The sequence below is a fragment of the Prinia subflava genome, chromosome 8, assembly GCF_021018805.1.
Source record: "Prinia subflava isolate CZ2003 ecotype Zambia chromosome 8, Cam_Psub_1.2, whole genome shotgun sequence".
Classification (NCBI taxonomy): Eukaryota; Metazoa; Chordata; class Aves; order Passeriformes; family Cisticolidae; genus Prinia; species Prinia subflava.
The window spans coordinates 9,521,833-9,549,001 of NC_086254.1; the positions used below are offsets into that span (position 1 = coordinate 9,521,833).

A 27,169-nucleotide genomic window follows, 5' to 3' on the forward strand; every position below is an offset into this window, starting at 1 on the left:
CTCCTCCTCCTGCTCTGATGTTAGAAAAGTGTTCTGGCTGTGAGCAAAGGCACTCGGAGAACGTGGCCTTGGGCTCACACTGCAGCTCTGCACAGACACACAGCATGTTCCTGCAGCTGGTGCATTTCTGAGCCTCTGCATGCCCTGCATCAACCCCAGCAGTGCTCAGGGAAGCAGGGAGGGCTGCAGGTACAGCTGGAAGCCCCTGCAGGCCACAACAGATGCAGCTTTCCTAGCAGAGACCCTCCTGTTCAGGGTGAAAGCTGCAGAGTGCAAACATCCCAGCCAGGGCAGAGGAGTGGTGCTGGGGGAAGAGCTGCCCTGCCTCAGCTGAAGTTTTGTCCCCTCCAAATCACTTAAAATGTTCAAATCTCAGCCTCTGGGCTCGCCTGTCCTTGACAACATTATTGGGAAGGACACACTTGTATGTAATGGAAAACCAGCCAGGAGAGAGATTCCAGGACCTGTTTGCCATTTCTGGGGGAGGGAGAGGCTAGAAGAGAAAATGAGGAATGGAAAAGATGCCTGTCCTGATTTCTGCACTCTCTACACTCCTCGCCTGATCTCCTTCTCTTTGACAGAAAGTTCTCTAAACTATCCCTACTCAGCTGTACAAGTTAACCAACGAACAGCATCACCTTGTTTATACAGAAAATGCTAAATTTAGTTAGCAGCTATTCATAATATAGGAGAACTGCACTGCAAACCTCATTCAGCACGTTCTTAAAAAAAAGAAAAAAGCTACAATAGTGTACTCATTTAGGAGCATTTTTATCTTTTGCAGACAGCATAAGTAGTTCATTTCCAGCAATACAGAATTTTACACAGTAAGGGAAAAAAGAAAGCTTAGCAGCGCAGTAAAGTGATTTCTGTCATTCTCCTCTGAATGAGCACTAAGCAGCTTGCTGCTGTCAGAGAACAGACACCACAATTAGGAAACACCCCATGGACCTGAGGAGTTCCTGCCAATTCCCCTTTCTCCCCCTGTGTTCCTGTATTACACCAGGCAAGTTAAATCCACTGAGACTGCAAGGCCTGAGGAAGGTTCTGCTGCCCTGCTCAGCATCACCTCAGCTGCTTAGCCAAAAGTAAAAGTATATTTGAAAATAAATCCCAGCTCTCGTGGCCATTCATTTTCCTGAACAAACACCCTCAGGATGTGCTTGCTGCATGCATTAACCCCTGTCCTGTTAGAGCACAACAAAAATCACTCCTGATGTCTCTACCACAGCTCAAACCCACAGTAAACAGGTCCAGTCAATTCATGAAGCAGGGGTGAATATTCATTAGTAGTTACCTAATCTTGACTGCATGGAAATAAGCCAAGAATTCTCTCCTGGCAGTAAAAATTTAATTAGCACACAGAGTTCCTGCTTTTCTTTTTACCTGCTTTGGCATGTTGTCCAGGCCTGTGGATGGGAACACTGGAGAGGGCCTTCACTTTAGGGTACTTCATTCAAATCACAACGGAGAACGCTTAAACAAAGAAAATAAAAGGGCATTTAGATAAAAATAACTCCAGGCATCTCATTCTCCAGAGGATTCATTCCACAAGCAAATTCCAAAGATTTCAGGCAGAATTACTGATTCCAATGTGGCCCAAGTAACACTGGAGCTGGAAATCCTACCCAGAGTGACGGTCATGTTCTGCTGCTCCTGCAAACAAAGCTTTTTTAGAGGGAATCGTGCATCTTCCCTTCCATCAGGAATAAAATGCTTTTCTTCCCTTCAATAAAGCAAGTTTTCTTGGCGGGAAACTGCAAGTACTTGTTGAATTCCTCCTGTTTGGAGGAGCAGGACAGATGTGAGGGTCTGACAGTGCCAGAGGAGCCGGAGCTTTGGGAAGGGGAGTGACCCAGAGAAGTTTGTGCTGTCCCCTTCCTGTTTCCTCTGAAAATCTCTGGGAGCCAACCCAAGGTGAGTCAGGCCCTTTGAATTTCTGTGATAATCGCTGAGGTTCCAGTCCCACAGCCAGGAAGGATTCCTGCAGCTGAAGCTGCCATTACTTCCCTTCCTTTTCTATTCTAATTCTATTGTATTCCATTCTAATTCTATTCTAATTTTGCTCTATTACACTCTATTCTAATTCTGCTTTAATTCTATTCCATTCCTCTTCCATTGTTATTCCTATTCCATCCCTAATTTCGTTCTTAACCCGGCATGAGAACACCGCTCGGAGTCGGTTCGGAGCCCCGGGCGCGCTCCATGCCCAAACCCCGCCCGATCCATCCCCATCCCGCTCTCCAGGGAGAGAGAGCCTTTTGTGCCGGGGGACACCCGGGGACACCCGGGGGACACCCGGGGGACACACAGGGACACACGGGGGACACACGGGGGACACCCGGGGACAGACGCGGGCCGTGGCGGGCACCCCAGGGCGGCGGGCGCGGTGTCCCCTCAGGGCCGCGCTGCCCAGGCTGAGGCGGGCATGGCGGGAGGGCAGGGCGGGCTCGGGACTTACCGCGGGCGGCAGCGGGGCCGGAGCGGGGCCGGGGCCGGCAGCGGAGCGGGGCGGGCGGGCCGGGGAGGCGGAACCGGGGCGGGGCTGGGGCGCTGCGGAAGCGGCGAAAGTGCGGGCGGGGATTGCGGCCCGGTTTTACCGGGCCCGGCTTCACCACGGCCCGGCTTTACTGAGTCTGGATTTACCCCGACCTCGCTTTCCCGGGTCTGGATTTACCCCGGCCCCGCTTCACCGGGTCCGGCTTCACCCCGGCTTCATCCCGACCTCGCTTTACCGGGTCTGAATTTACTCGCGCCTGGCTTTACCGGGCCTGGCTTTACCCTGGCCCCGCTTCACCCGGCCTAGATTTACCCCGGCCCCGCTTTACCGGGCCCGGCTTCACCCAGCCCCGCTTCCCCCGCGGCCGCTCCGGGCCGTGAGGGCAGGACAGGCGGCCCCGGGCCCCTCAGCGCCATCGGGGCCCCTCAGCGCCATCGGGGCCCCTCAGCGCCATCGGGGCCCCTCAGCGCCATCGGGGCCCCTCAGCGCCATCGGGGCCCCTCAGCGCCATCGGGGCCCCTCAGCGCCATCGGGGCCCCTCAGCGCCATCGGGGCCCCTCAGCGCCATCGGGGCCCCTCAGCGCCATCGGGGCCCCTCAGCGCCATCCGCCCCCGGTCCCGGTAAGCGCCCGCTCCGCCCCGGGGCTGAGCAGAACCGTGATTAATTCACGCTTTTTCCAGCCCGAGGGGTTCTCCCCAGCAGGGCTGCTGTGAAAACGCACTGGGGGTGCAGCTGCTGGTTGTACTGGCCAGGCGGCACAAAGTTCATTAGGGCCACGTTTTTACGTGTCTGTGTCATTTACACCACAGAGGATGTGGCGAAGTGTGTTCTACAGAGCAGTAAGATTATTCAGCGTGTGAATGTTCAGTGGAGTATTTGATTTTTAGAGATCTCCCTCAAAAATATACGAAGCATCTTGTTGGGACACAGCAGGATGTAAAAAATGCTGGAGCTTCCTCAAGCCTGTGCCTGTCCTTGTCTTCCCAGGCCAGCTCCGGTGCTGCTCTGTGTTCTTCAAATTGAGAAGTAACTCAGTAACTTCTGAAATCAACACTGTTTTAATGAACGGATTCATTTTTAAGGGGTTCTGAGACCCGTTTTACAAAGCTACCTCAAGTCCACGTTTTTTGTTTCCAGAGGAAGGAAGAAGGATGTCCCAAAAACAGCTGAAAGAAGCCTTTATCAGCAACCTAAACGGAACGAGTTTGCTGGAAATTTCTGCAGGGCTGTGCCTGCCTCCGCTGTGCCTGCTCTGCAGAGGGCTCCTCCTGATCCTGTACCACCTGCACCACGGCAAACCTGTGAGCTCCAGGAGGTACAGCCTGCTGCTAGACTTCCTGGTGCTGGTGTCCCCTCTCGTCTTCTCCTGCACTGTCTTGTCTTCAGTCATCTTTTTCATCCCAGTTATCCTCGCCGCCTTCTGCGCCGGAATATTTTCCAAAATATACAGCCAGAGAAAACGGGAGGCCAGGGCGTCCTTTGGACAAATTGTGGGAGAATTCCAGGAGGCATGCTTGGCTCCCGAGTGCATTCCAGCGATAACTGTATTCCGTGTCTATGTCAACGTGCTGACAGCCATCAGCATTCTGGCCGTGGACTTCCCGCAGTACCCCCGGCGATACGCCAAGGCCGAGACCTACGGCACCGGCGCCATGGATCTGGGGGTGGGAGCCTTTGTGTTTGGGAACGCTCTGGTTTGCCCCGAGGTTCAGCAGCAGGCTCACAGGACACAGCCCCGGCTCTCCAGGCAGGTGTTCTCCGTGTGGCCGCTGGTTGCCCTCGGTGCTGGGCGGCTGCTGAGCGTTAAATCCATCGAGTACCACGAGCACACCTCGGAGTACGGCGTGCACTGGAACTTCTTCTTCACCTTGGCGCTGGTGAGACTCGCAGCATCTCTGCTTTTAGCCACGTTCCCCAAACACAGGGTTTGGCTCGTGGCTCTGGCTCTGGCTGTGCTTTACCAGCTCCTCCTCAGCACCACCTCTCTGAAGGCGTTCATCCTGCACGGGAGCGACGGCAGAGACTCCCGGCTCGGCTTCCTGGATGCCAACAGGGAAGGGCTGCTCTCCTTCTGTGGCTACCTGGCCATCTACCTGGCGAGCGTGCAGGTGGGGCTGTGGCTGCAGGGGCGCAGGAGCTCGGTGAGGGGCTGGCTGCAAGCCCTGAGGGGGCTGGCCCTGCCCCTCGTGGGGCTGTGGGTGCTGCTGCAGCTGTGCCAGGCGTGCGGCGAGCCCGTGTCCCGCCGCCTGGCCAACCTGCCCTTCTGCACCTGGGTGCTGGCCCACTGCCTGCTGCTGCTGGCCCTTTTCGTGCTCGCCGACCTGGCCCTGGTGTTCACAAAGCTGCTGGTGAGGGGCTCCAGCGTGCCCTGCTGCTGGAAGGTTGTGCAGCCCCCTGATCCCAGGGGAAAGCGTGGGATGGAGGCTGTGCCCGTGGGAGGGCAGGACGGGCTGTCACAGCTATGCCTGATTAGTGCTATTAACAAAAACCAATTACTGTTTTTCTTGCTAGCGAATCTTATGACTGGTGCTGTGAACATCCTGATAGACACAATCCACAGCAAGGCTGCCTTTACGTTATGCATACTGCACTTGTACATGTTTTTGAACTGTTTAATTATGTATATACTGCATGCCAGAAATGTAGTATTAAAGTTTTGGTGATTCCACTTTGGCTGAGTGGACTAGCTGGACTTTGTTTGCTGTACTTGAATTATGGTATTTAATGGAAAAATTAGTATTTTTCCTGCAGGTGTTGCAATAATTTATAATTTAGCAGAGCTTTTTATTATTTAAAGTTGATTACTTTTTAATGGTTCATTTTACCAAATTATACAGTCAATGATCTTACCTGTTGGGAGTTGTTGCACGTTATCATGAAAACTTAAGTTTGGAGATTGCTGAATATTCCTGCTGCTCCTGGGAGTAAATTGTATTTACAGTTAGTGAACTGTGCTCATAAGGAATTAGATAACAAGGTAGAGTAGAAACCAGATGAAAAGTAAGAAGATGAGTAATTATATGGAGAGAGAGGCCTAGCTGTGTCAAGATTTAACTAGTTAAGGCCCTTTCATAAATAATAGATAAGACTAATTCTTTATATAAAATGTATTGAATAAGTGGATACTTGAAAATGCTTTGGCCCCAGTCCTTCAGAGACTTATGCATATGCTTGACTTTGATGGTAGTAATTGTGGAATGTTAATCATGTACTGAAACCTAAATTAGCCTTTGAATTAAAGCTAAATTTTGCTTCCATCCCCACTGATGAATATAAATGAAGACCTGAGATAAAGTGTGATGCTCTGAAGGATAAACTCAACTGCAGATGAATTCATAAAGCAGTTGTTGGAGGTTGTGGTGCAGATAATAAGAGCAACACTTCATTAGAAAATACAAAGATACTAAACTAATTCAGCTCCAACCTGCAGACCACACATTGAATACTGTGTTTTGCCAGCTGAGATGTCTCCAAGGGGGGACATTTAGTATTAATTTTTATTAGCGAACAAACAGGGTGCAGATGGAAAGAAGTGCAGTGCACTAGGTCAGGGTTCTGGCAATGGCTTGAGAAGGGAACTGCTCAGTTTCTCAGTCTTCCTTGCAAGGCCAGAGCAGAACACCCTCTTTATTCCCTTTCCTGACTGTGACAGTTCTTCCTGACCTCATCAAGCCGTTGGGAAGAGAAATACACTTAAAGATTGTGAGGAATTCAATAATGGGATATAAATACTTTAGGAGTAGAATACCAGTGGTAGTTGATGATAGATATCCAATGTCAGTGGAGTTACAGCAGTACACACGGGCCATGTTTCATATTTCTCCTTGTCTATCACAAGTGATGAATCATAAAACCTTTGGAGAATAAGCCTCTAAATCAGATTCCTTAAGACAGACATGCTGTGGAAGAGTCATAAATTTATGAGGTTCTCCAAGCCCCTGGCCAGCAGAAAGGTGAAGTCTGAGGATTCCGGGCTGTGGCCACGCTGAGTTCATTCTTGTTTGCTTCCAACTTAAAGCCATGTAGTCCTGAGAATTAAAGCAAACCAGCCTGTATTATCCTGGGGACAAATGCAAGAACTAGCAACAACCTCTTAGAAACAGTTGTCAGTTTATAGCAGAGTTTTCTGGTAACTGGTGGATGTGTTTATTTTAAAACACTTCCTAGACTTGCCTAGGGAAGAAAGGTCTGCCTCATGAACCAACTGGCGCTACTCCCTTATGCAAAATTACTCATGGATATTTATTTTTGAAACATTTAAAGCCCCGGACGTGCAGCGAGCTCTGCCTGCGAGCACAAGCGTGTTGGTGTGAATCAGGACGAATGGGGTGTGACGGGCAGGGCTGTGTCTGGACAGGCACAGGGCACCCAGGTGCCAGGGAGGACGTGGGAGGGCTGGCACTGCCAGTTCCAGGCTGCAGCTGTGGCACCAAACCCAGGGCATCCTGTGCACCAGAGTGAGAACAGCCCAACGCCAGCTCCTCATCCTGAGGCTTCTCCTGCTTCTAAAGCCCTCAGGAGTAACTCAGAGGTGGCAGCCAGGTGGGTTTGGTCTCTTCTCCCTGGCAAAAAGTGACAGGAAGAGAGGACACGGCCTCAAGCTGCAGCAGGGGAGGTCCAGGTGGGACTTCAGGAGGAATTTCTCCATGGAAAGTGTGGTCAGGCACTGGAAGGTGTCCAAGGAATGACTGGATGTGGCACTCAGTGCTCCGGGCTGTTCACAGAGTGTGGATCACAGGTTCAGCTCCATGATCTCAGAGCTCTTTTCCAGCCTAAATGATTCTGGGGTTCTCCGAGCCGTTCACCAGTGAATTAATGAGAGACACTTAATTCTCACTGCTTGTTGTGGATAACAAATGCAGCCAGCTCTGCCCTGAAGCGACTGGTGCAGTGAGGAATGCTGAGTGCTCAGCCTATGAACACAAGATAATTGCCCAGGCCTCTGAAAGAACCCAGAGATGCAACCCTTTGATCACAGGACCAGCAAACAGCTCTCTGGGGTTTGAAAAGATGTGGAAAGTGAACACCAGGACACTGCTGCTCTCCACACACCTCCACAGATGGTGGCTGGGTGCCTGGAAGGAACAGAACTCTGCATTTCACTTTATTCTGCGCTGTGTTTAGACGGAGAACCCTTTATACAGGTTAAAGGTATATTTTTAAAAATCAGAAATCTTTATTTAGTTGTTACATAACGAGTAAAAGTTTAAGATGTTTCAAGTAGGAAGACTAATAGTTCAACCATAATGTGTCACCTACTTCAACAATAGCAAAGCAAACAGAACTTGTTTTGCCTTTGCTGCTATAATTCTTTTCTGTAGGGCTGCAGGGCAGGAAAACGTTGGGCTATGGTGGGAGAGTAGAGCTGATTACATTTATCCATAACCTTTTATTAAACACCACTAACTTCTTAACACATTTCATTGTTTTCAAGGATCAACTCTAGCATGCCGGCTCTCCCAGCTGCAGTGGTGTCTCTTTTGAAGTCAGATGTTACCCCGAAGATTCCAGGCAGTATCCGATTTCAAAGCCACCCTGTCCCAGGGAACAGGTATTTCTCCAGGCAGAGAGGGCCATGCAAATGAACGCAGGAAGGGGCTGGCTGCCTTTCCACTGCGTTGGAGATAACAAACAAGCCGCGTGTTCCAGCGACTTAAAGAAACACATTAGAAATCCCAGGATAAACATGGTATGAAATGAAACGGTGCTTTTCGTACCAATGTGCACCTCAGGAATACCAAACCTGGGACAATGCTGTTGTTGGTGTGAACCAACCATGCTCTGGGAGTGAGGAGTGACACAGTGAAGCACAATCCTGCCAGGACCTAAGTTCCTTGCAGTTCAGAGTGCTCTGGTGTGAGAAACTATCCCTCGTTACAAACCCAGCTTTGCTGCCGCAGAAAACCACGAGAACACCGACTGCAAACCCTGCAGCACCCCGACTCCACGTGTTCCCGTTACAGCTGCTGCACGGGGAGCTCGAGTAAATTAACTCCCCCACTAAACATTGCTTTTATGCAGACACAAGAAAAAGATAAAGAATCTTGCTCCTTAATTACCTCCCCTGCGTTTTCTTGTGCGGGCTTTAGTGCCTGTACTCATACACAACAAGAATGAACAGGTCAGCTGTATTATTCAGTAGTTCAAGAAAGACTTTGGGTTCGTTGTTTTTTTGGGTGGTTTTTTTTTTTATTTTTTGGCTGCACAATTTAGGCAGCCACAGGATTTCGAGCTGGCTGCACTGGGGTGCTGCGGGCGCCAGGCAGAGCTGTTAAACCCTGCCCTGCCTGCCTTGGCACCGGGGCTGAGCTGAGGAGGAGAACTCAGCGAGCCCCAAGGACACCGAGTCCAACAGGACAGCCCAGAAACGCCTCAGAGCGTTGAGTTCGGCGCGTTTTTATCGGTCCGTGCTCCCGGCGGGGCCGTTCGCACCCGCGGTAACGCCCGGCCCGGCCCGGCTCGTGGTAACCCCCAACGCCCCGGGGCCCGCACCCGCGCCCGGCCCAACCGCCGGCCCCGGGGCCGTTCCTGACACCGCGGGGCGGTTCCCGACACCTCAGAACCGTTCCCGACACTGCGGGGCCGCTCCGCTGTTCGGCGGGCACAGCCCCGCGTCGCTCCCGCCCGGCCGCAGCGGCCTCGAGGCCAGGCCGGTGCCCGGGGCGGGCCCGGGCGGCGCCCGCGGCTCTCGCGAGAGCGGGGCGGGGCGGCCCCGGGGCGGGCAGGGAGGAGGCGGCTCCGGGACCCGCGGTGCCGCCCGCCTGTCACAGCGCCCGGGCCGCCCAGCGCCGCCAGCAGCCGGTAAGGGCCCGCCGGCCGCGGGGCAGCGCCGCCGGGGGGGCCGAGGGGAGGGGCGGCGGCTTGCGGCGCTGCCCGCCATCGCAGCCCCGCGTGGGGAGCCGGGCGAGGCCGCGCAGCAACGGGAGGAAGGGGTGGGTCTGCCGGGACAGCCGGGCTGCAGCCCGCGGGGAGGCGGCGGGGCGGGAGCCGGGGCCGCTCCGCGGGGCGCCCGGGGCAGCGCTGGGCAGGCGGCGGCTCCCCCAGCGCGGGCCGGGGGCGGCGGAGGAGCCGCAGAGCCGCGCCGGGCTGGGCGGGTCCCGGCGGCCGTGCTGGGCCGGTGGCGGGCGGGGGGCGGCGGCTCCATCTCCCCGTGGCGGCTCCATTTTCCCCCGCGGGCTCCATCTCCCCTCCCAGACCTCCATCTCCATCCCCGCCCGGGGCTCCGTCTCCCCGCTGGGATCTCCACCCGCCCCTCAGCGGGGCTCCCCGTTCCCCCCGCGCCGTGTGCTGCGGCATTCCCGGCCCGCGCGGTCCCTGCCGGGGGGAGGTGGGGTGGGCCGGGCTCGGCGTGGTGAATCAGGCGATGGCGAGCGCAGGCTGGGTGCCGGCTGCTGGTGAAAGTGTGGCGGGGAAGCGCGGCGGGTGTTTACCTCCGGCCGGGGCCGCCCGCAGGCTGGAGCGGGGAGGAAGCGGCAGCAGCAGCAGCAGCGATGGCGCGGCTGGTGGCGGTGTGCCGGGACGGCGAGGAGGAGTTCCCCTTCGAGAAAAGGCAGATCCCGCTCTACATCGATGACACCCTCACGGTGAGTCCCGGCGGGCCCGTCCCGCTGCGCCTCCCGCGTGTTGCAATTGCCAGGCCGGGCCTCTCCTCCTTGCCGGGCCTCGCTGGCTCCTCCTCAGGCTCCTGCAGCGTTAATCTCCGGGACTTTGCAACACTTGGGGTTAACAGAGCTGAATGTGGCAACTTTTTTTTTTTTATATATTTTATCTGATGGCCGGCTCCGAGCCGCATAATGAGCGAGTTCTCGCCGTGCCGGGGCCTGTGCACAAGTTGTGCCGAGCGTGCCTCGGTGCTCAAGGGTGGAGCAAAGCCATTTTTCTGCTGGGAAGGAAGGGAGCCATGTTAACGTTAAAGCCCGGCTTAAAACCGCCTTAAACCCGGCCCATCGCTGCGCTCTCAAACGGGCCAGAAAAGGCTGGAGGCGTTTGTAAAGCTTCGGCCTGGAGTCGGGGCTATCGAGGCTGCAGAAATGTTCCGGAGCTGAGGGTTCCCGTTCCGGGCTGTTGCTGGGGAATTGGAAAACGTGGTGGTTCGGCCGTTTCCAGAAGGTTCAGTGGAAAAATGAGCTAAAGGCAGCTTGGAGGTTCTCTGCTCCTTCTCCTCGTGAGTTTAGAGGAAGGTTCAGAAATTGCATTGTAGGAGAACACGGAGCAAATGGGAAAAAATTCTCTAACTAGCCAGCTGCTCTTTTAATTCTTAAACCATGAAAATGCATTAAATAATATTGCACTTAGTGTAATTTGCTATCTTAAAATTTCATATTTAATTTCTCTTGACAGTGGGACAGTAACAGTTGTTACTTCTGGTGATGTAAATTGGGGACGATTTAAATTCCTAATTTAATGTTTAGGATGGAAGAATCCCTGAGTTTTATCAGCTAAAGAAGGTGTCCCTGCACATGGCAGGGGGTGGAACTGGATGATTTTCAAGGTCCCTTCCAACCCAAACCATTCTTCCACCTTCCAGAACAAAACTGTTGAATGTCTTCAGACAGGCCCCATCTGGTTTTGCTGCATTTGAAGGAAGTCCTATTGCTGTATTTTATTTTTGATCAATTTGAATGGTACTGAATAATTTACCAAATACAATCGCTATTTTTGGCTTCTCTCTGGTTCACTGTGTTCAGGTATTAGGCAGAGTTTCTCCTAAAGTTGTCCACAGCAGTATCTGCCTCTCCTTGAGGGGCTGATGACCTGGGAAACCCAGCACTGTGCAGGAATAGTGCAAGTTTGAGGTTTTTGGTGTCTTGGCCACACCTTGAAAGTTATTGTGCTCATTCATTTTCCATGTGGTTTTAAGCGCTTGGATTTCTCTCTCTTTTTTGTTTTCTTTTTTTTTTTTTTTTTTTTTTTTCTTTTTTCCTTCCTGGACTCCCTATAAAAATTAACCATTAACTTGTGTCATGTAGACTTGTGTGCTATTGCTATTGTTATTTTTGTTGTGTGTAATAGGTTGAGAGGGAAAATTCAGCTCTACCAGATGGATGACTTCAGCAGACCTAAAATTCCATTTGTGGTCTAGTCCCAGAATTTAACGCCAGGCCCAAACTTTGTGTAATTGCACTGTGTTGTTGCTCCCCTTCTGCTTTTTACACCACAATCCTCATGATTGAAAGGGTCCTCTAGCTGTAAATCAGTTTTATATCCATCTGGAGGAAAGGAGGAAAGGCATTTATGCAAGTGCAAGTCATCCTCACTATGAAAAAAATCTTACCTTGTGTCCATTATTTTTTTTTCTGTCATTCTATTACTGTTGTTACAAAGTATTTGGATTTCTAGGTGGTTTCTGGAGTCTTTTATTTGAAAAAACCTGCAGAAGCAAGTGAATGAACTCTGAGCTTCCTTGTCTGTCATCTATAATTTATTTTTTAAATACTTAATGAGCGCTATTACAAGACATGCAGCTGTCTTTGAGACAGAATTTTACATCTGCAGCACTATCTTTAAAAAATCATGGTGGTTATGGATAGTAACTGGCTTCTGTTACCTCTCTGAAAACTCAAATTTCAAAAATAATGGGACCAAGGTGCCTGTTAGTGAGCAGGAAGAGTTAATCCGGGCTTTAAATCTGGAATCAGGGATTGCAAATGAGGAGTGAATGGCCCATGTGCTCCTGAGCTGGGCTGTTGCTTTGTGGTAGCCCAGGTGCAGGGAGATGCTGCTGCCCTGAGTGGATTCCTCACCACCACCACGCTTCCCTGTTCCTTCTGGCTCAGCCAGAAATTAAAAGAGGTTTCGATATTGAACCCTTTTCATTTCTTAAGCAGCTTTTATGGTTTCTAGAAGGCATTGCATTTGATGTGGTATTACGGGATTTTTTTTTCCCCCCTTCCAGTTCAGGGTGTGATGGTGGTTGATGTTTAACCACTTAATAAAATTTCATCAGACACATGAATTAATTTAGTCTTTGATTCTTTTGCTCTGTTGTACAAAGTACCTCAGGGTGTTGTGTGATAGTGGGAGATGAAGGTGAAGGGGGAGAAACAGGCAGATTTATCTCTTGTCTCTGTTATTAACAGATAGAGCTTTTACTTTTGCCTGTAGCTCCTGGCCCACAGAAATATCACATTAGTGCTGTAGGAAAGATCAAATCTGCAGCAGAAAGTGGTGAGGATGGATCAGGGCTGGGGGAAGCTGGAAAAGGGGCTGAGGGTCAGGATTGGCAGTGGCTGTGGCACTGCTCTGCACAGAGATCAGGCAGCTATGATGGGACACAGGGGACAGCAAAGCAGGGCCTTGTTCTCAGAGAAATCGTGTTTATTTTGGAGTGTGTGAGTTCTCTGGAGGCAGTCAGGCAGGCAGCAGGGAATTCTGCCTTCATGGGCAGTGAGGAGAGGGGGAAGGAGGGAAAGGGATGAATCAGACAGGTTTATTTGGTGTTCATTTGCATCGGGGTTATTAACCAATGTTGTTATTTTGTCTCTCAGATTTTACTTTCATATTGACAAATTCCCTGTTTCTCAGGGAATTTCTCTGTTTTTCAGGGACAGAGAAGGCAACTAAGCCAGGCTTTACACATTTTTCCAGTTGCTTGCATTTTATTCCGTGGTCGCACAGTTGGATTTTTTGGCTGAAAGTTACTTTCCCAATTTCTGCCTCCTCCCAAGAAATTGCCCTCTTTGTTTCTCAGTAATTTGATAAGAAATGTTATTAATTACTTACAAGTAATCACATTGTTCTGTAGGCTTAACATTTTGCTTTGAGCCTCTTGAGAGTTGCAGCTGCAATCACACAAAGCAAACTATGCCTTGGAGTACCTTGTTGGGTTAATATGGTTTGAAATTAGCCTTTGGAGGAGTCGACTCTGTCATTAAACTGTTGTGACTCTTTCCTCAGAGCTTTATAAATTGAGTTAAGCTGTTGGGTCCATTTGGATCTCAGTGTGTTGAAGTATTTTGGGGTTTTTTTTAACTGAAGCAGGGTCTCAAGTCATGTAGATGATAATATAAATTCTGATGGTCCATTTAACAGCTCTTGCTTTCTAACAGCTATTTAAGAGTTGCCATTTATAAACTGCTTCTAGAACATTATATTGCTGAAGCATTTATTACTTTGCTGAAACATTCTCTATCTGAAACAGTTTTATCCTTTCCCAAGCTCCACTAATTATGTGAAAAGAATGAGCATTTAACATAACTTCAGTCTTATTTCCCCCAAGAAAGTAAAACAACCAATGCTCTGTTTGGCTTTTTGTTTGTTTGTTTGTTTTGTCTGAAAGCTCCTCTTTAAATTGTTTTTCCTCTCTTGTATAGATGGTGATGGAATTTCCTGATAATGTGCTGAACCTCGATGGACACCAGAATAACAGTACACAATTGAAACAGTTCATCCAGGTAAAGAATGTTTCCTCACAAGTGGGATTTTTTTCTCTCTTCAGGTTTATGTTTTTGCCTCTCCAGGAGGAGACTGTGACTCCTGGAATGCCTCAGACACGTCAGCACCTGGAGCAATCACACTTTGGTACCAAAGTGCACTGGCTTCAGTTGTGCATTTATTGCACGTTGTCTTGTCAGGAGGCAATTGCTGCACGTCTGAGAGCTCAGAACTTAAAACAGGAACTGCAGCTTCTAAATACACCTTGATTTTTATTTTTCTGAGCAGTTTTGAGCTGCCTGGTCAAGTGGAGGTTGGGTTCTTATGATTAGTGCCCATACCAGGGTAGAATTTGTGTGCCAATTTGTAGATTTTATGTCGATAAATAGTGAGAATTGGTTTTGTGGTACCCCAGAAACTTTGATCCTAGAAACTGATGTTCCAAATTCTGGCAAATACCTGCAGCACTGTTAACACCTGTAGCAGCTGCAGGATGGTGCCCCTTGATGCCCTCTGGGGCAGAGTTTGCTGCTCTGCAGTTGCATGGCCTCACTCAGGGTTGACAGCAGCAGTGCAGACACGTGCTGCATGCCAAGTGTGGCTGGGCTGTGAAAATAGCTCGTTCCTGCTTTGCTGTGACTCCTGCAATTAATTACAGGAAAGAGGGTTATTGCAGAGTGATAGTGCTTGGCAGATGGTTTAATGGGCCTTCCTCTAGGAGCACAAACCTTAAATGTTACCTGATGGTGCCTCTGCTTTCCATATTGCATAGAGAGAGCTGAGAACACTTTCTTTTTTCAGTGGATGTGAGTTCTGCTGTATTGTGTGGTCTTTTCTTCCTCTCCCCAGAAGTTGTGACAAGTCCTTTGTGCATGAGGAGTGTTTGAGTGCCGTGATGTGACAATAATTCAGGAAATCCTCTGGTGACATGACATTCCCAGTGCAGATACCACTGGAGTGTGGATTTGTGTGCAGGGGGTGAGGAAGGGATTCTCTGCTCTGCACAGCTCTGCTGGTGGCACTCCAGTGCTGCTGAAAGCCAAGGCAGTAATTCAACAGCGACAAGAACTAGAAGGGAGTGTGCTTTTTGTGAGGACGTGTGCCTGGGTGTGTTTGACACAGGGGCCAGGAGACACATCTACAATTGTTCATTGACATGAGCAATATTGGAAGGTGTTCTCATTAATAGCAGACGTTGGATGTTCACTACTGAAGGCAAAGGCTTCACCCTGAGTAGCAATGTGTGCTTTAATTCCAGCCAGTAGGATTGTAGTGGGAAATGGCATTTAGCCTTCCAGGAAAAATACTGCTAAATTGCCATGGTCTGGGCAGAACAGGCTGGTTGTAAATGAGATTTCCATAAATGCCAACGAGCACATGTGAATTTCCTTTCCACGTGCCAAAGACAAAACGGGTGTGAGTAGAAGATGCAAACTTGCAGTTGGTGTGTGAGACCCTCCCCTACAACATCTGTGCTGATGTGGAGGAGAAGCATTTCCCAATTGGGACGCTTATTCTGAAGCGGCACTCGCGGTGAAAGGAGGCAACAAAGAGGAGAAATAAACCAGAGAACGAGCTTTGAACGATGTGATTTTTGTGGTTGATGGTTTTTTTTTTCTTTTTGCAGAGACACAGCATGCTGAAGCAGCAGGACCTGAACATTGCCATGATGGTGACGTCGCGGGAGGTGCTGAGCGCACTGTCGCAGCTGGTGCCGTGCGTGGGCTGCCGGCGCAGCGTGGAGCGCCTCTTCTCCCAGCTGGTGGAGTCGGGGAACCCTGCCCTGGAGCCCCTCACCGTGGGGCCCAAGGGGGTGCTCTCAGTCACCCGCAGCTGCATGACTGATGCCAAGAAGCTTTACACGCTCTTCTACGTGCACGGGTCAGTGTCTGGTGGCCCCCTCGCCATCCCCGCTCTGCGCGCCGCCCTCGTGCCCGTGCCGAGTTCTCCCAGCACGTTCTCCTCTTCACCATCCATGATTGCAGCTGGTTGTTGCCTAAACTGGGAAAAAAAAGGCAATCCTAATCTCTGCTGCCACCAGTTGCAGTGCCACGATGGCAGCTGGAAGATGCCAGTGTTTAATGTTCAGTCGTTAATCTGACACAGGCGCTGCGGGGTGTTCGTGGTCTCTGCAAGAGCAGTGTTTGCCTCACTGCTTTGCACATAAAAAAATTAAATAAAAGCGTTTGTTTTTTTCCACCAAAGTTTGCTGCTCTTGGGTAGAAAGGTGCCACTGAGAAAGTGAAACCTTCTGGGCTTGGTGAGCACGATAAATACCCCAGTGCCATTAGTTCCTCAGCTGTCAGCAGAGCAAACAGCGAGTGCTCAGCACAGTGTGCCTTGGCCTTCCAGTTGGCTTCAGCTCGTTCTTCTTGCTCCAGTTAGCAGGAAAAGTAGGGAAGGTTCGTGCAGAGTTGAGGAGATTAAAATGGGGAGAGTGAGGTAGTGTAACCTGATCCAGTGGTTTTCAGAATACAAAGTTCCTCACACTTTGTTTTTTCCCCCTATAGGTCCAAACTGAACGACATGATTGATGCAATTCCCAAAAGTAAGAAGAACAAGAGGTGTCAGCTACACTCCCTGGACACACACAAACCAAAACCTTTGGGGTAAGTCTGTGTTCAACATGCACAACTGAAATATTTTAAGGAAGCAAAGCATGGAGACTTAATTTATTTTTAAGCATCGAGATCAATTTTTATGCTCTGATCTGTTTGCCAGAGTAGCAGTTGGATTGTAGCACACCTAAATAGTTGTTAGGGAGAGGAAGAGAAGCACCAGGAGTTTTGGGCATGCTCAGGGCATGGATGGCTCCTGCACTGTGATATGAACAATGCTCTAGAAAGACAAACTGGTTTTTGTGCTCTGGACCAAAATGGTTGCTCAGCAGATTTTCTCACATTGAGGTCAAAGGGTACATGCTAAATAAATATACATCATTTTGCTTGGGATTATTAAAAATGCCTTGCACAACTGTTAACCAAGGGCTTTATTGTGGTTGGATGCAGGGTTAAAATTGGAACTCCATAAAATGTATTTTCTCAAAAGTGACAGCATGTTTTGAATACACCACTGAACAATATGCATATATGCCTCTGTCTTGAAGTTGAAATGATTTATTCCAGCTGGTTAAGCAGAAAAACACTCCCTGTAAATCTGTTGTGGATTTTGGGGAGTTTCTTGTTTGTGGGGTGGCTCCTTTTTTTTATTTTTTTCCAAGTGATGAACAATAAATTAGTCTCTTGGGCTTAATTGGAGTGTTTGGACCTTTTTTACTCAGCTACGTTCTGCTGCTGGTTAAGCCTCCAACCTGTGAAAGCTTGCTCGTGGTTTCCAGTTACAGGACATGTATTTTTCTATGCAGATTGGAGTCTCTCTGGGTTTAGTTAAATCCCCTGGGATACCAGGCATGTGGAATTTGACACTTGATTTTTGCTTGTGGATACTGGGAACTAATCATTATCTTCTATTATATTGTGGTTACAGGCCTTTCACAAAATTAGTTTAAAGCTTATGTTACACAAGATCCTGAGAGTATAGGGGTGTATATATATATTTCTTTTTTAAATAAAGCTAATTCACATCGTGAAAGTAGGTTTTGGGGTTTTTTTTATATTTAGTAAGCTTAATCTTTTCTGTGTGAGAACAGATGCTGTGGAACCTGCAGTTAGCACTTAAACAAGGTAGAACAATTCTGAAGCTGAATGAATAGAGAGGAAAATGCTGCTTTTATTTCCACAATTCATGCTGGAATAAATCCCTTTAGTATTTTGGATGCTGGCAGGTTAATAGGGAATTTGAGGAAGAAGAATATTTTATACTCTGCAGGTAAAACATTGGGGTTATCAGAGAACAGGACAAGCTTGCTAAAGGAGCAGGTCTTGCACTCCCTCAGCTGAAAACCCCTCTGATCTGTACAGAAGTGACCAGGGTTGATATAAATTCATTGATATAAATTCAGATAAAAATTCAGATATAAATTCAGATAAATCTGCAGTGGACACAAACAGGCTCTGGCAGGGCTGTGCATCCACTCCGGTGTCACAAAACAAATTTCATTTACCAATGTAGAGCTCCTGCTCCACATCTTCACAAGAAACTCCTTCAGATGAGTTGCATGTGTTGGGCCTTTCCTGCACACAAAAAGGGCTTTGAGCTGGGGCTGTGTGTTTAATTAGAGGAGTTATGTAAGCAGCTAATGCCACTCGAGGGTCACTTGATGTCCTCAGCCTGTGCCTGGCTTTTGGCTCCTCGGCTCCATTTGGGGCTCGGGAGCATTTGAAACTCAACTGAATGCAAGCCCCACGACCTGGCAAACTGGGTAATAATGGCACATGGAGCTCCTTTAATTAGGAAACAGGGCTGCTTCTTGCCATTTTCCTGCTCTGCTGTATCCATAAGACAGAAATGACCTTTCTGATAAAGTGTCAGCTGTAGACAAGCCTGTAAGTAACCATGACTTGTTATTTAAAGTCCATTTTTTGCTCACTTTTAGCACATCCAAAAGGGAGTTGTTAAGGAATTTTGATATTCTAACAAATTTTTTGAATGTTGAGGTAGTCTGTTTTATGGGGTTTTTTGATTTGCTTTTTCCTTTTGTTACTTTACCAAATTGTCTTCAGCAGACAAGTATTAAAATTTGTATGTGTTCATACTTCAAGTAATATTCTGAAAATCATGAGTGGTTTGCAGCTGTAGCATTAGAAAGTCATGGTGAGTCTGGGTTATAAACATGGACAGCAGAATTTGCATCTCAGTTCTGACCCAAACTTTGATAGATGTTAAGGCTTAACCTATAAAGAATTCAAATTAAATTAAGGAACAGAGCAGCATTTTCCATAGGATTTGTTTAGGAAAAATTAACTAGCTGCTAATATATATGTTATAGGTCTGAGAAGTGTTTGGTAATACTATGTGACAGTGAGAGAAGCAGTAGCAGACTCAGTTCAAAGAAATTAAGAGCAGTTAAAAAAAGTAGAGAAGACAGGAAGAAGAAAGAGAGCAAGTGTAGCATCATTTTCTGCTATGGACCTTCCCAGGGAGCAGTCAGGTAACGAAGGAGGCTCTGCTGGGCGTCTTTGCTGCCCCCCAGCAGGATCACGGAGGGTTTTGTGTGGTTTTTTTTGTGGTTTCCTTGCAGGGGCTGCTGGATGGACGTGTGGGAGCTCATGTCCCAGGAGTGCAGGGATGAGGTGGTGCTGATCGACTCCAGCTGTCTCCTGGAGACATTGGAAACCTACCTGCGGAAACACAGGTGTGTGAGGGGCAGCCACACCTGCCTGAGGAGAAACTGTGTGTGTGAGAGAGCAGAGGGGCCAGGAGGGAGAGGATTTGGGGGTTTCTTGTCTTCTTTTCTTCTTCTGAACATCCCAACTTGGTGGCGATGGGGGGACTTTGCCAGGCTGCGCTGGGATGGTTGATGGGGCAAAGATGGTGAAATATTTGTTATGTTTAATGAAAGGGAAAATGTGGACAATTCTGATGAAGTCATAGCTGCTTGTCTTTTTTTTTAAATTATGATTTACAGATTAATGTTTAAAAACTGTGTGTTCTCATTCACTCTTCCACTGCTCTTGGGCTGTGCCTGTTTTTAGGCTTTCAGGGAATATGTGCCATTTCAAAATCCTGTGAACTGCACTAGTGCAGTTTAGTGCAGAATTTTTATTGCAGATTTTTTTAGTGCAGAATTTAGGCTTGGTGTTGCCGTTAAAGCGCTGTTTTAAACCATTTGTTTATGCCTGGTGCTGTTAAATCTCTGTTGCAGGGCAGAAACAAACCATTAAATTATAGTTGCATGTGCACAGGAGCTGCCGTGCCGATTGAAAACTTTTAATTTCCAGCAGTCTCAAGGTTCTGATATGAACTGTGGGGGCACAGATGGGCGCGGGGGTGGTGGTGCTGTGGAAATAACACTTTGGAAACAAAATAACTTTAATCTCCTGTGACATTAAACACTGCCTTGGCTGCCTTCCTGGTGCTAACCTGCAATAATACTGCTGTTTTCTCTCCTTCCACCGCAGAAAGTAGACAGGTAGCGTGGCTCTAACAGCAAAATATGTTTGACTTAGAGCTGTCAAGTGGCTGGAGACACTAGGAAAGGGAAAAACGCCCTCCAGAGCTGGCATGGGGAGCCAGCTTTCTGAGCTGAAATGTGAGCAGCTGGTCTGACTTGCATTTTTAGAGTCATCCAGCAAGAGATCTGGTAGCCTCTTGAAGGTTACTCCTCTATGACACAGAATGAGCTTAATTTGCTTGTATTTTAATTATAAGAATACTCCTGTCACACATGAGCTGTCACATGTTTAAAATGAGTACGTTGTGTTATAAATAACCCTTGTTTGGCCATCAGCACAGCAATCTAATAATTCAAAATATGTTTGTAGTGGCAACAAGGAGCTCTCTTGTACAGCAGGCACCAGAGCAAACTTTGCTTTGTTTCTTATCACTCACTTGAGTACACTCTAAAGGATTGCTAGAAGGCCATGGGGCATGTGTTACTTGAGACAGGGATTACTTGTTACTTGCCCTGCCTTGCACTGTTTGCTCACTGCTGAGATTTCTGAGCTTTGAGTCAAATTCCGTGTGGGAATTCCTTCACATCGAGGCGTCGCTTCGGAGGGTGGGAGTTTGATACCCAGGTTAGTAATGCGGGATAGGTGGGATGACTCGTGGTCAGTTTAGGTGGGTAATAAGCAGAATATTATAATAATTGTACTTTTTGAAGCACCACGACCCTGCAGCACCCCGGGTCGGACACTTCACCGCGCGTTCGGCCGAACTGAGCCCGGTTTTTGCGCTTCCCCCCAGGTTTTGCACCGACTGCAAGAACAAAGTGCTGCGTGCCTACAACATCCTGATCGGGGAGCTGGACTGCAGCAAGGAGAAGGGATATTGTGCTGCCCTGTACGAGGGGCTGCGCTGCTGCCCCCACGAGCGCCACATCCACGTGTGCTGCGAGACCGACTTCATCGCGCACCTCTTGGGCCGGGCCGAGCCCGAGTTCGCAGGAGGGTATGAGTATGTAATTGGCTAGAGTGGGCTATCTAGCGCTTTGCTTCTTTTATTTGACTCCTCAATGTCTGCCCAAAGTGGCTCCTTGCCTCTTTGCCGTGTGATGAACTCGTGGTTGTGGATATTGGTCCTGGCGTGGGCTCGCAGAGGGAGCGCTCGGAAGGTCTCAGCTGTGCTTTGGAAGGAAGCAGTTACCAAGCGTCTTCCAGTTTGTTGTTTGCTCCCTGGAGCTGCCTGCTTGTCCACTGAGGTGTTCAAAGATGCGAAATAGAAAGAGAGCCTTGGTTGTGTTCTGCCAAATGCCCAAGTTTTCCAGTTAGTTTTGTTGCTTTTGGGTATTTCCGAACCCTTTTTAAGCATCTTAAAACCTTCCAGTGAAAAGGACAGTTCTGAGCTCAGTGCTGGAGAATCACAGAATGAGTTGGAAGTGACGTTAAAGATCATCTGGTTCCAACCTCAATACCTTTAAAGCTCAGTCATAACTGTTTAATGAGGAGGGTAAATCCTTTCACAGTAGTTTTCCCTTAACAGATTGAACAGATTGATAGGTAATAGATGGATAATGAACAGATTAATACTGAAATGTTTTTACTCTGCACGGTAAGTAATGTACAAATTCCCTGTGTGTTTATTCAGCTTGAGCTACGTGATGGTGAAGTAATTGCTGTGAACTCCAGCAAATCTTAGGACACAAAAGAATGCATCTGTGGCATTGAAACCCTTGATCCCTCCTGGGAATAGCAGGGTGTGACACCTGAAGCCAGAGGTGACAAGGCACTCTGCTGCTTCACAGTGGTGGCTTTGACCCGCTCCTTTCTATTTTGCATCTGCATGCAGCACAGCAGAGCCCTGCCAGGCTGCCCTGCACACACCGCTGCAGTTGTACCTCAGAGACCACATCAGCCCTGCTGTGAGCCCGTGCTGGGCTTCCAGCTGCTCTGACAGTGCTGTGCTCTGCTTCCCCTTCCCCAGGCGGAGAGAGAGGCACGCCAAGACAATCGACATAGCCCAGGAGGAGGTTCTCACCTGCCTGGGCATCCACCTGTACGAGAGGCTGCACCGCATCTGGCAGAAGCTGCGGGCTGAGGAGCAGACGTGGCAGATGCTCTTCTACCTGGGCGTTGATGCCTTACGCAAGAGCTTTGAGGTAAAAACACCGAGTTTTGTCCAGCCTGGTGTGAATTGCTGCAGTCACTGGGCCCCTTCTCCCTGTGATTTGTTTTCTGCTCTCTGACATTGGCTGGGAGGAGTGTCAGGGGTGCTGCAGTCACTCCCCTGTGGAGTTGTGTGACATCCATGCACAGCACAACTGGAGTGTGTTCCCATGTGGAATAAACTGGAGTATAAAAGATTGAGGCTTGCTTTTACTTTCAAGCTGCCCATTCCAGTACACTGAGCCTTCTGTGTTATTAATTCTGCTTTTCTACCTGATTGCATTTAAAGTAGCTCAGGCTACAATGGTTTTTGGTTGGTTTATGAATAAAAATTGAGGATGTGCTTTTGAATTACAAAAGTGGGTGCAAACTGTTGTGTTCAGCTTGTTCTGAATGCACTCTGATCCTGTGGGATCCTGAGCTTCAGACTGAACTCCTTTAACGTACACCAATACTTAATATTAATTACCAGTTTATATGACATGGATCTTTTTTGTTGTGTTCATCTTCCATTCATAAGAACTGTTCTCTCTAAAAACTTCTGAAACACCAGAGAGGGAGGAGGAAAATCAGTTTGGGAAAAATCATAATGGAACATGGAGCTGGTTAGTTCTTGGAGTTTTTTTACTCCCACAGGATCAGGGTATCACAGATCCAACAATGCATTAAAATCTGCAACTCTTCACTGAAAAATGTGAGTGTGGGCCATAGGTGCAACCCAGAGCTCCCCCACACTTGAGTTTCCAGCAGTCTGAACCCAGTGACTGCATGTGGGTGGGCATTTTTCTCCTGTAGTCAAGAGCTGTGTCACTGGGATTTCCTAACTGGCTGTTTCCCTTCTCCTTTTTCATAAATATAAAAGCCTGAATTGTGGTAACTTCTGTAACTGGATCTAACCTCTTGTAAACAGATGGCTGTGGAGAAAGTGCAGGGCATCAGTCGATTGGAGCAGCTCTGTGAAGAGTTTTCAGAAGAAGAGAGAGTGAGAGAGCTGAAACAGGAGAAGAAACGCCAAAAGAGGAAGAACAGACGGAAAAATAAATGTGTGTGTGAGATCCCTGCTCCTCTGCAGGCAGCAGAAGAGAAGGAAATCAATCAGGCAAAGGTAAACGTGGATAGCTGGGGCTTTTTGGGGCTCTGTCCCTCCATCCATCACTGTTCCGTGGTAGAATTCTTGAGGGATTTTATTGTATTTTGATCCCTGGTGGAGTTTAATTTCTGATAAGCAGAGCCTTTGTAGTTACCTGGGACTCCTCAGCTTTTGGGCTTTGGTTAGGTGGGTTTTTTTAATCCTAAATCTGAAGTTCAGGTTAAGACAGATTATTTTTCAACTGTGATTTCTTAAAGATCACTCAGAACCTGGGGATTCAAATGCTACTTGTAGACATTCAATTCAATTACCATTGAATTTTTGGAGAGGGGCAATCTTTAATTGCAATTATTATTCAGGATCTCTTGGCTGACCCTAATGGCTTGTGACTGTGGGTCGAGGTGAATTGGTTGGGGTTTTCTTTAGTTGTGTTGTACTTGTGAAGAATTCTAGGCACTGCTGTTATCAGTATCAGCTGGTTTTTCCTCATGGAAAGAGTATCCTTTAAAAAACTCTGGCTGAGCTGCTTTCAGTGCCTCCAAGTGCTTTTTGTTTCTGTTTGAAGGAGAACTCAAACTTCACGGAAAGCAGCTGCAAGGCCTGTGGTAGCACCGAAGAAGCCAACAACTGTGTAGAAGTAATTGTTACTAATGAAAGCACTTCTTGCACTTGTCCTAGTAGTGGTACTCTATTAGGCTCACCTAAAATCAAGAAAGGTATGTTCAATGTTGGTATTTTTCATTTTTAAAAAGCATTTGCCATTTATGGGGTGAGCAGTGGTCACCTGTTTTTAAAAAGGAGTCTCTGCCTGTGGCAGGGGGGTGGAATGAGGTGATTTTTAAGGACCCGTCCAACCCAAACCTATTTGGGATTCTCTGAAATCTTTGTTGTTAGAGGCATAACTGAAGAAGGTGCAGCAGTTCCTACAGATGGCAGTAATTCTGGCCTCTGTCTCAGGTTTATCTCCACACTGTACTGGCAGCGACTGTGGCTATTCCTCGAGCATGGAGGGCAGCGAAACGGGGTCCCGGGAGGGCTCGGACGTGGCCTGCACTGAGGGCATCTGCAACCATGATGAAAATGGTAGGTTTGGGAAGAAGAGAATGATGTTTTAATCTCCCCAGAGCTGCAGCATCTCAAAGGAAACTTGGCTGTGTTTTGCAGGGGACGATGCCTGCGTCCATCGCTGCGACGACAAGGAGGAGGATGGGGACAGCTGTGTGGAGTGCTGGGCTAATGCAGAGGAGAGTAACACAAAAGGCAAAAACAAAAAGAAGAAAAAGAAAAGTAAAGCCTTGAAGTGTGAGAATGACCACGTAAGGAACATGGCTCTGCCAGATGCTTCTCTAAATGCTTACGTTGGAAAGTAGCTACATAAGGATTTTAAATTCTGATTGAGACTTATGCTGGAAATGGGACAACAGGGATCTCCTGTGCCCTTGTCATCCCAAGGTTTGGAATTGAGGTCCTTCCTAGAGCTGGTTGTGATGGAATCTCTTCTATGCTCCTCAGCATGTGCTTTTATTCACTCTCAGTGGATGTGCCACCCCACAGGCACACTTTTAAATATAAATATAAATATCTACCCTTGCTCACCTCTGAACCTTCCTCTTTTCCCTCTGCCTCCATCCCAAACCCGAATATCCCACGTTCAGCACGGCTGGCTGGTTGATTGCAGGCTCTGTTCCGTTGCAGATTCAGAAGCTTGGGAGCTGTCTGGCAGATGCAGGTAGCAGAGAGAGCTCAGGAAATCTCACGCACACAGAGTTTCACCGCGACAAGACCAAAGACACACACGCTGAGAGCTGCTGTAGCGCAGACAAAAGCGGCCAGCAGTTGCCTTGGTTTGAGCATATGAAAAATGTGTCACAGTTTGCAGAACCTACAGAAATGTCACTTGTCCCTGATACTGGAAAAGGTGCCAAAAGCTTAGTGGAACTCCTCGTAAGTAATCGCTGCCTTTGAATTTTAGGTTGTAGCATCCTGCTTTAATCTTTGGGGCTGAGAACTCAACTCCCGGTGAGGAATTGAGTCCATGTTCAGTTCAGTTCCTTGTGCATGTTCCCTGAGAAGTTTATAATTGAATGCTTTGCAGAGGAGGAGAAATTGTCACTGGAATGCAGTGACAGGACTTGTAAGTGCTCATTGTCAAGGATTGCATTATTCCGTAACATGATGTGGGCATTACTGCTGCCTTCAGGCCTCAAATGTTACTTCCCACTGCAGGCTCCCTGGGCAGCTTTCTTCTCTCTCCTTTCCTTCTCCTTCCACTTATTTAGATCCTTTGCTCTCTTTCCCTGCTTTTTCCTCCTTTTCTTTCTTTTTTCTTTTCATCTTCCCTCATTTTTCTCTCTTGCCCCCCTCCTATTTTTCCCCCTTTTTCTTTCCCCACAACCCTCTGATAAAATCCATCCTCTTCCCATGGGAACATGCTAAGACTGAGCAGATTTAGATCCATTTCATGAGTGAATTGGCTGCTTCTCACCCCAGAGCAGCAGAGCCCTGTGAGCAGGGCTGTGCCCAGCTGGGATTTGGGCAGGTGTGTGGCAGGGAGGGCTGGGCCAGGTGTGCTGCACGGGAGGGCAGCACTGGAGCTCTGCAATCCCTGTTTTTATTGCAGGATGAGTCCGAGTGCACTTCTGACGAGGAGCTGTTCATCTCCCAGGACGAAATCCAGTCCTTCATGGCAAACAACAAGTCTTTCTACAGCAACCGGGAGCAGTACCGGCAGCACCTGAAGGAGAAGTTCAACAAGTACTGTCGCCTCAACGACCACAAGGGGCCGGTCTGCAACAGCTGGCTGGCAACAGCTGGAGCCAACTGAACCCAACCTGTCCCTGAAACTCGAGATGACTACTGCGCCTTCTCCTTCCAAACTTAATTTAGTGACTTACGGCAAAATTTTATCTTAAATTAATGTGATTCTTTTTTTTTTTTTTCCTTGTTTTTTTTTTTTTTTCGGGGGGAGGCTGGTGGAGGTGATTTTCTTAATTTTGTTCTTTCTCCAGGCTTGTATCTTTAGTTGAGTAGCTGTGCAAGCCTCTCTTCTAATTTAAGCCATCTCTTTTCATTCAATGTTTCTCTTCCTGTGAGACTTACAAAAAGCAAACTAGTGGCAAAGTAATGTTGTACCTATAATTCTGTACAGAATGACAAGGAGCTGAATATAAGATTTTACAAAGTAGACATCCATTTGCAAAAATGTTTTGGATGTAATATGTTAAAGCGCAATGTGCAAAAATTTAAATAAAGAATATTTATTAATATGCATAGTAGAGGTGGGCGTCTGTGTTTGTACTGGGAGTGCTCAATTCCTGCTGTGGGGGTGAGGAAAGCTGGGAAAGGACAGATCCTTGGGAAACCAGGCTCTGTGCTCCTGCAGGGATGGGTTTGGGGATGCTGGAGTTGCTGCCAGCCCAGCAGGGACCCTGAGGCTGTGTCAGTGGCACAATCCCAGGCTGGCACTGCTCTGCAGCAGGTGCCTGTTCTGCTTCCAGGAGCTGGGATAAGGGAAGGGTCTGAGCTCTTCTGGAAGCCCTGGTGAGAGGGCCGTGCCCAAGGGCAGCACTTTGGGGAGGGGGTTGGATTTGGAGGGTGCAGCTTGGAGCGTTTTTAAATCCCACCCTTTTCTTTCATCAATTATAATATATAATAATTATATACAAATATATAAAAAATATATAAATGTAATATATAAAATACCTGTACTTCTGCCTTTTCTGTTCCCCTTCCTCCCTTTCCTCGCACATTTCTGGGAATTATTTGAGCATCCTCGGGTCCTGGGGAGGGGGATGAGAGCCCCCTCACCGCGCTGCTCATCCTCTGCTCTCCCTACCCCTATTCCATCCCTCCCCGATCCTTGCTGGGTCCCCGCTCCGCTCCATTTCCAGTCTGGGGCAGTAGAACCGAACCCCGAACCCACCGGGGGCGCTGGGGCCGAGCCCGGCACGGAGGGCGTGGCAGTGGGCGTGTCCCGATGGGCGTGGTCTGTACATGGGCGTGTCCCGGTGGGCGTGGTCTGTACATGGGCGTGTCCCGGT

The 27,169-nt window shown here is 48.5% G+C and overlaps 3 protein-coding genes across 11 annotated transcripts in view; 2 read left to right on the plus strand and 1 right to left on the minus strand.

Moving 5' to 3' along the window:
* The window catches only part of MYO19 (myosin XIX), a 25,398-nt gene extending 15,353 nt beyond the window's left edge, over nt 1–10,045 (minus strand). For 3 of the 5 annotated variants that reach the window (XM_063402859.1, XM_063402862.1, XM_063402863.1), the window contains exons 1-2: nt 2,462–2,585; nt 1,387–1,476 (exon numbers count right to left, since the gene is read on the minus strand). In XM_063402859.1, the coding sequence (XP_063258929.1) occupies nt 1,387–1,398 (12 nt within the window). In that variant the 5' untranslated portion in view covers nt 1,399–1,476; nt 2,462–2,585. Of the gene's footprint in view, nt 1–1,386; nt 1,477–1,628; nt 1,769–2,461; nt 2,586–9,931 lie in introns of those variants that run through there. The other 2 variants (XM_063402860.1, XM_063402861.1) reach the window with 2 other exon arrangements.
* PIGW (phosphatidylinositol glycan anchor biosynthesis class W) lies at nt 1,819–5,169 on the plus strand. Of its 3 annotated transcripts, none has more exons than XM_063402869.1 (2): nt 1,819–1,917; nt 3,639–5,169. In XM_063402869.1, the coding sequence occupies exon 2, from the start codon at nt 3,653–3,655 to the stop codon at nt 5,162–5,164; it is 1,512 nt and encodes a 503-aa protein (XP_063258939.1). In that variant the 5' UTR covers nt 1,819–1,917; nt 3,639–3,652; the 3' UTR covers nt 5,165–5,169. The 3 variants fall into 3 exon arrangements, with proteins under 3 accessions (XP_063258939.1, XP_063258938.1, XP_063258937.1); XM_063402868.1 differs by lacking the exon at nt 1,819–1,917 and adding an exon at nt 3,000–3,121; XM_063402867.1 differs by lacking the exon at nt 1,819–1,917 and adding an exon at nt 3,005–3,121 and having other exon boundaries at nt 3,489–5,169.
* GGNBP2 (gametogenetin binding protein 2) lies at nt 9,960–26,399 on the plus strand. Of its 3 annotated transcripts, none has more exons than XM_063402864.1 (13): nt 9,960–10,084; nt 13,814–13,894; nt 15,502–15,755; nt 16,385–16,483; nt 19,015–19,128; nt 20,682–20,891; nt 21,858–22,032; nt 22,950–23,144; nt 23,695–23,845; nt 24,087–24,212; nt 24,294–24,445; nt 24,825–25,073; nt 25,750–26,399. In XM_063402864.1, the coding sequence occupies exons 1-13, from the start codon at nt 9,992–9,994 to the stop codon at nt 25,951–25,953; spliced, it is 2,103 nt and encodes a 700-aa protein (XP_063258934.1). In that variant the 5' UTR covers nt 9,960–9,991; the 3' UTR covers nt 25,954–26,399. The 3 variants fall into 3 exon arrangements, with proteins under 3 accessions (XP_063258934.1, XP_063258935.1, XP_063258936.1); XM_063402865.1 differs by having other exon boundaries at nt 20,682–20,885; XM_063402866.1 differs by lacking the exon at nt 9,960–10,084 and adding an exon at nt 10,391–10,665.
* The last annotated feature ends 770 nt before the right edge of the window (nt 26,400–27,169 follow it).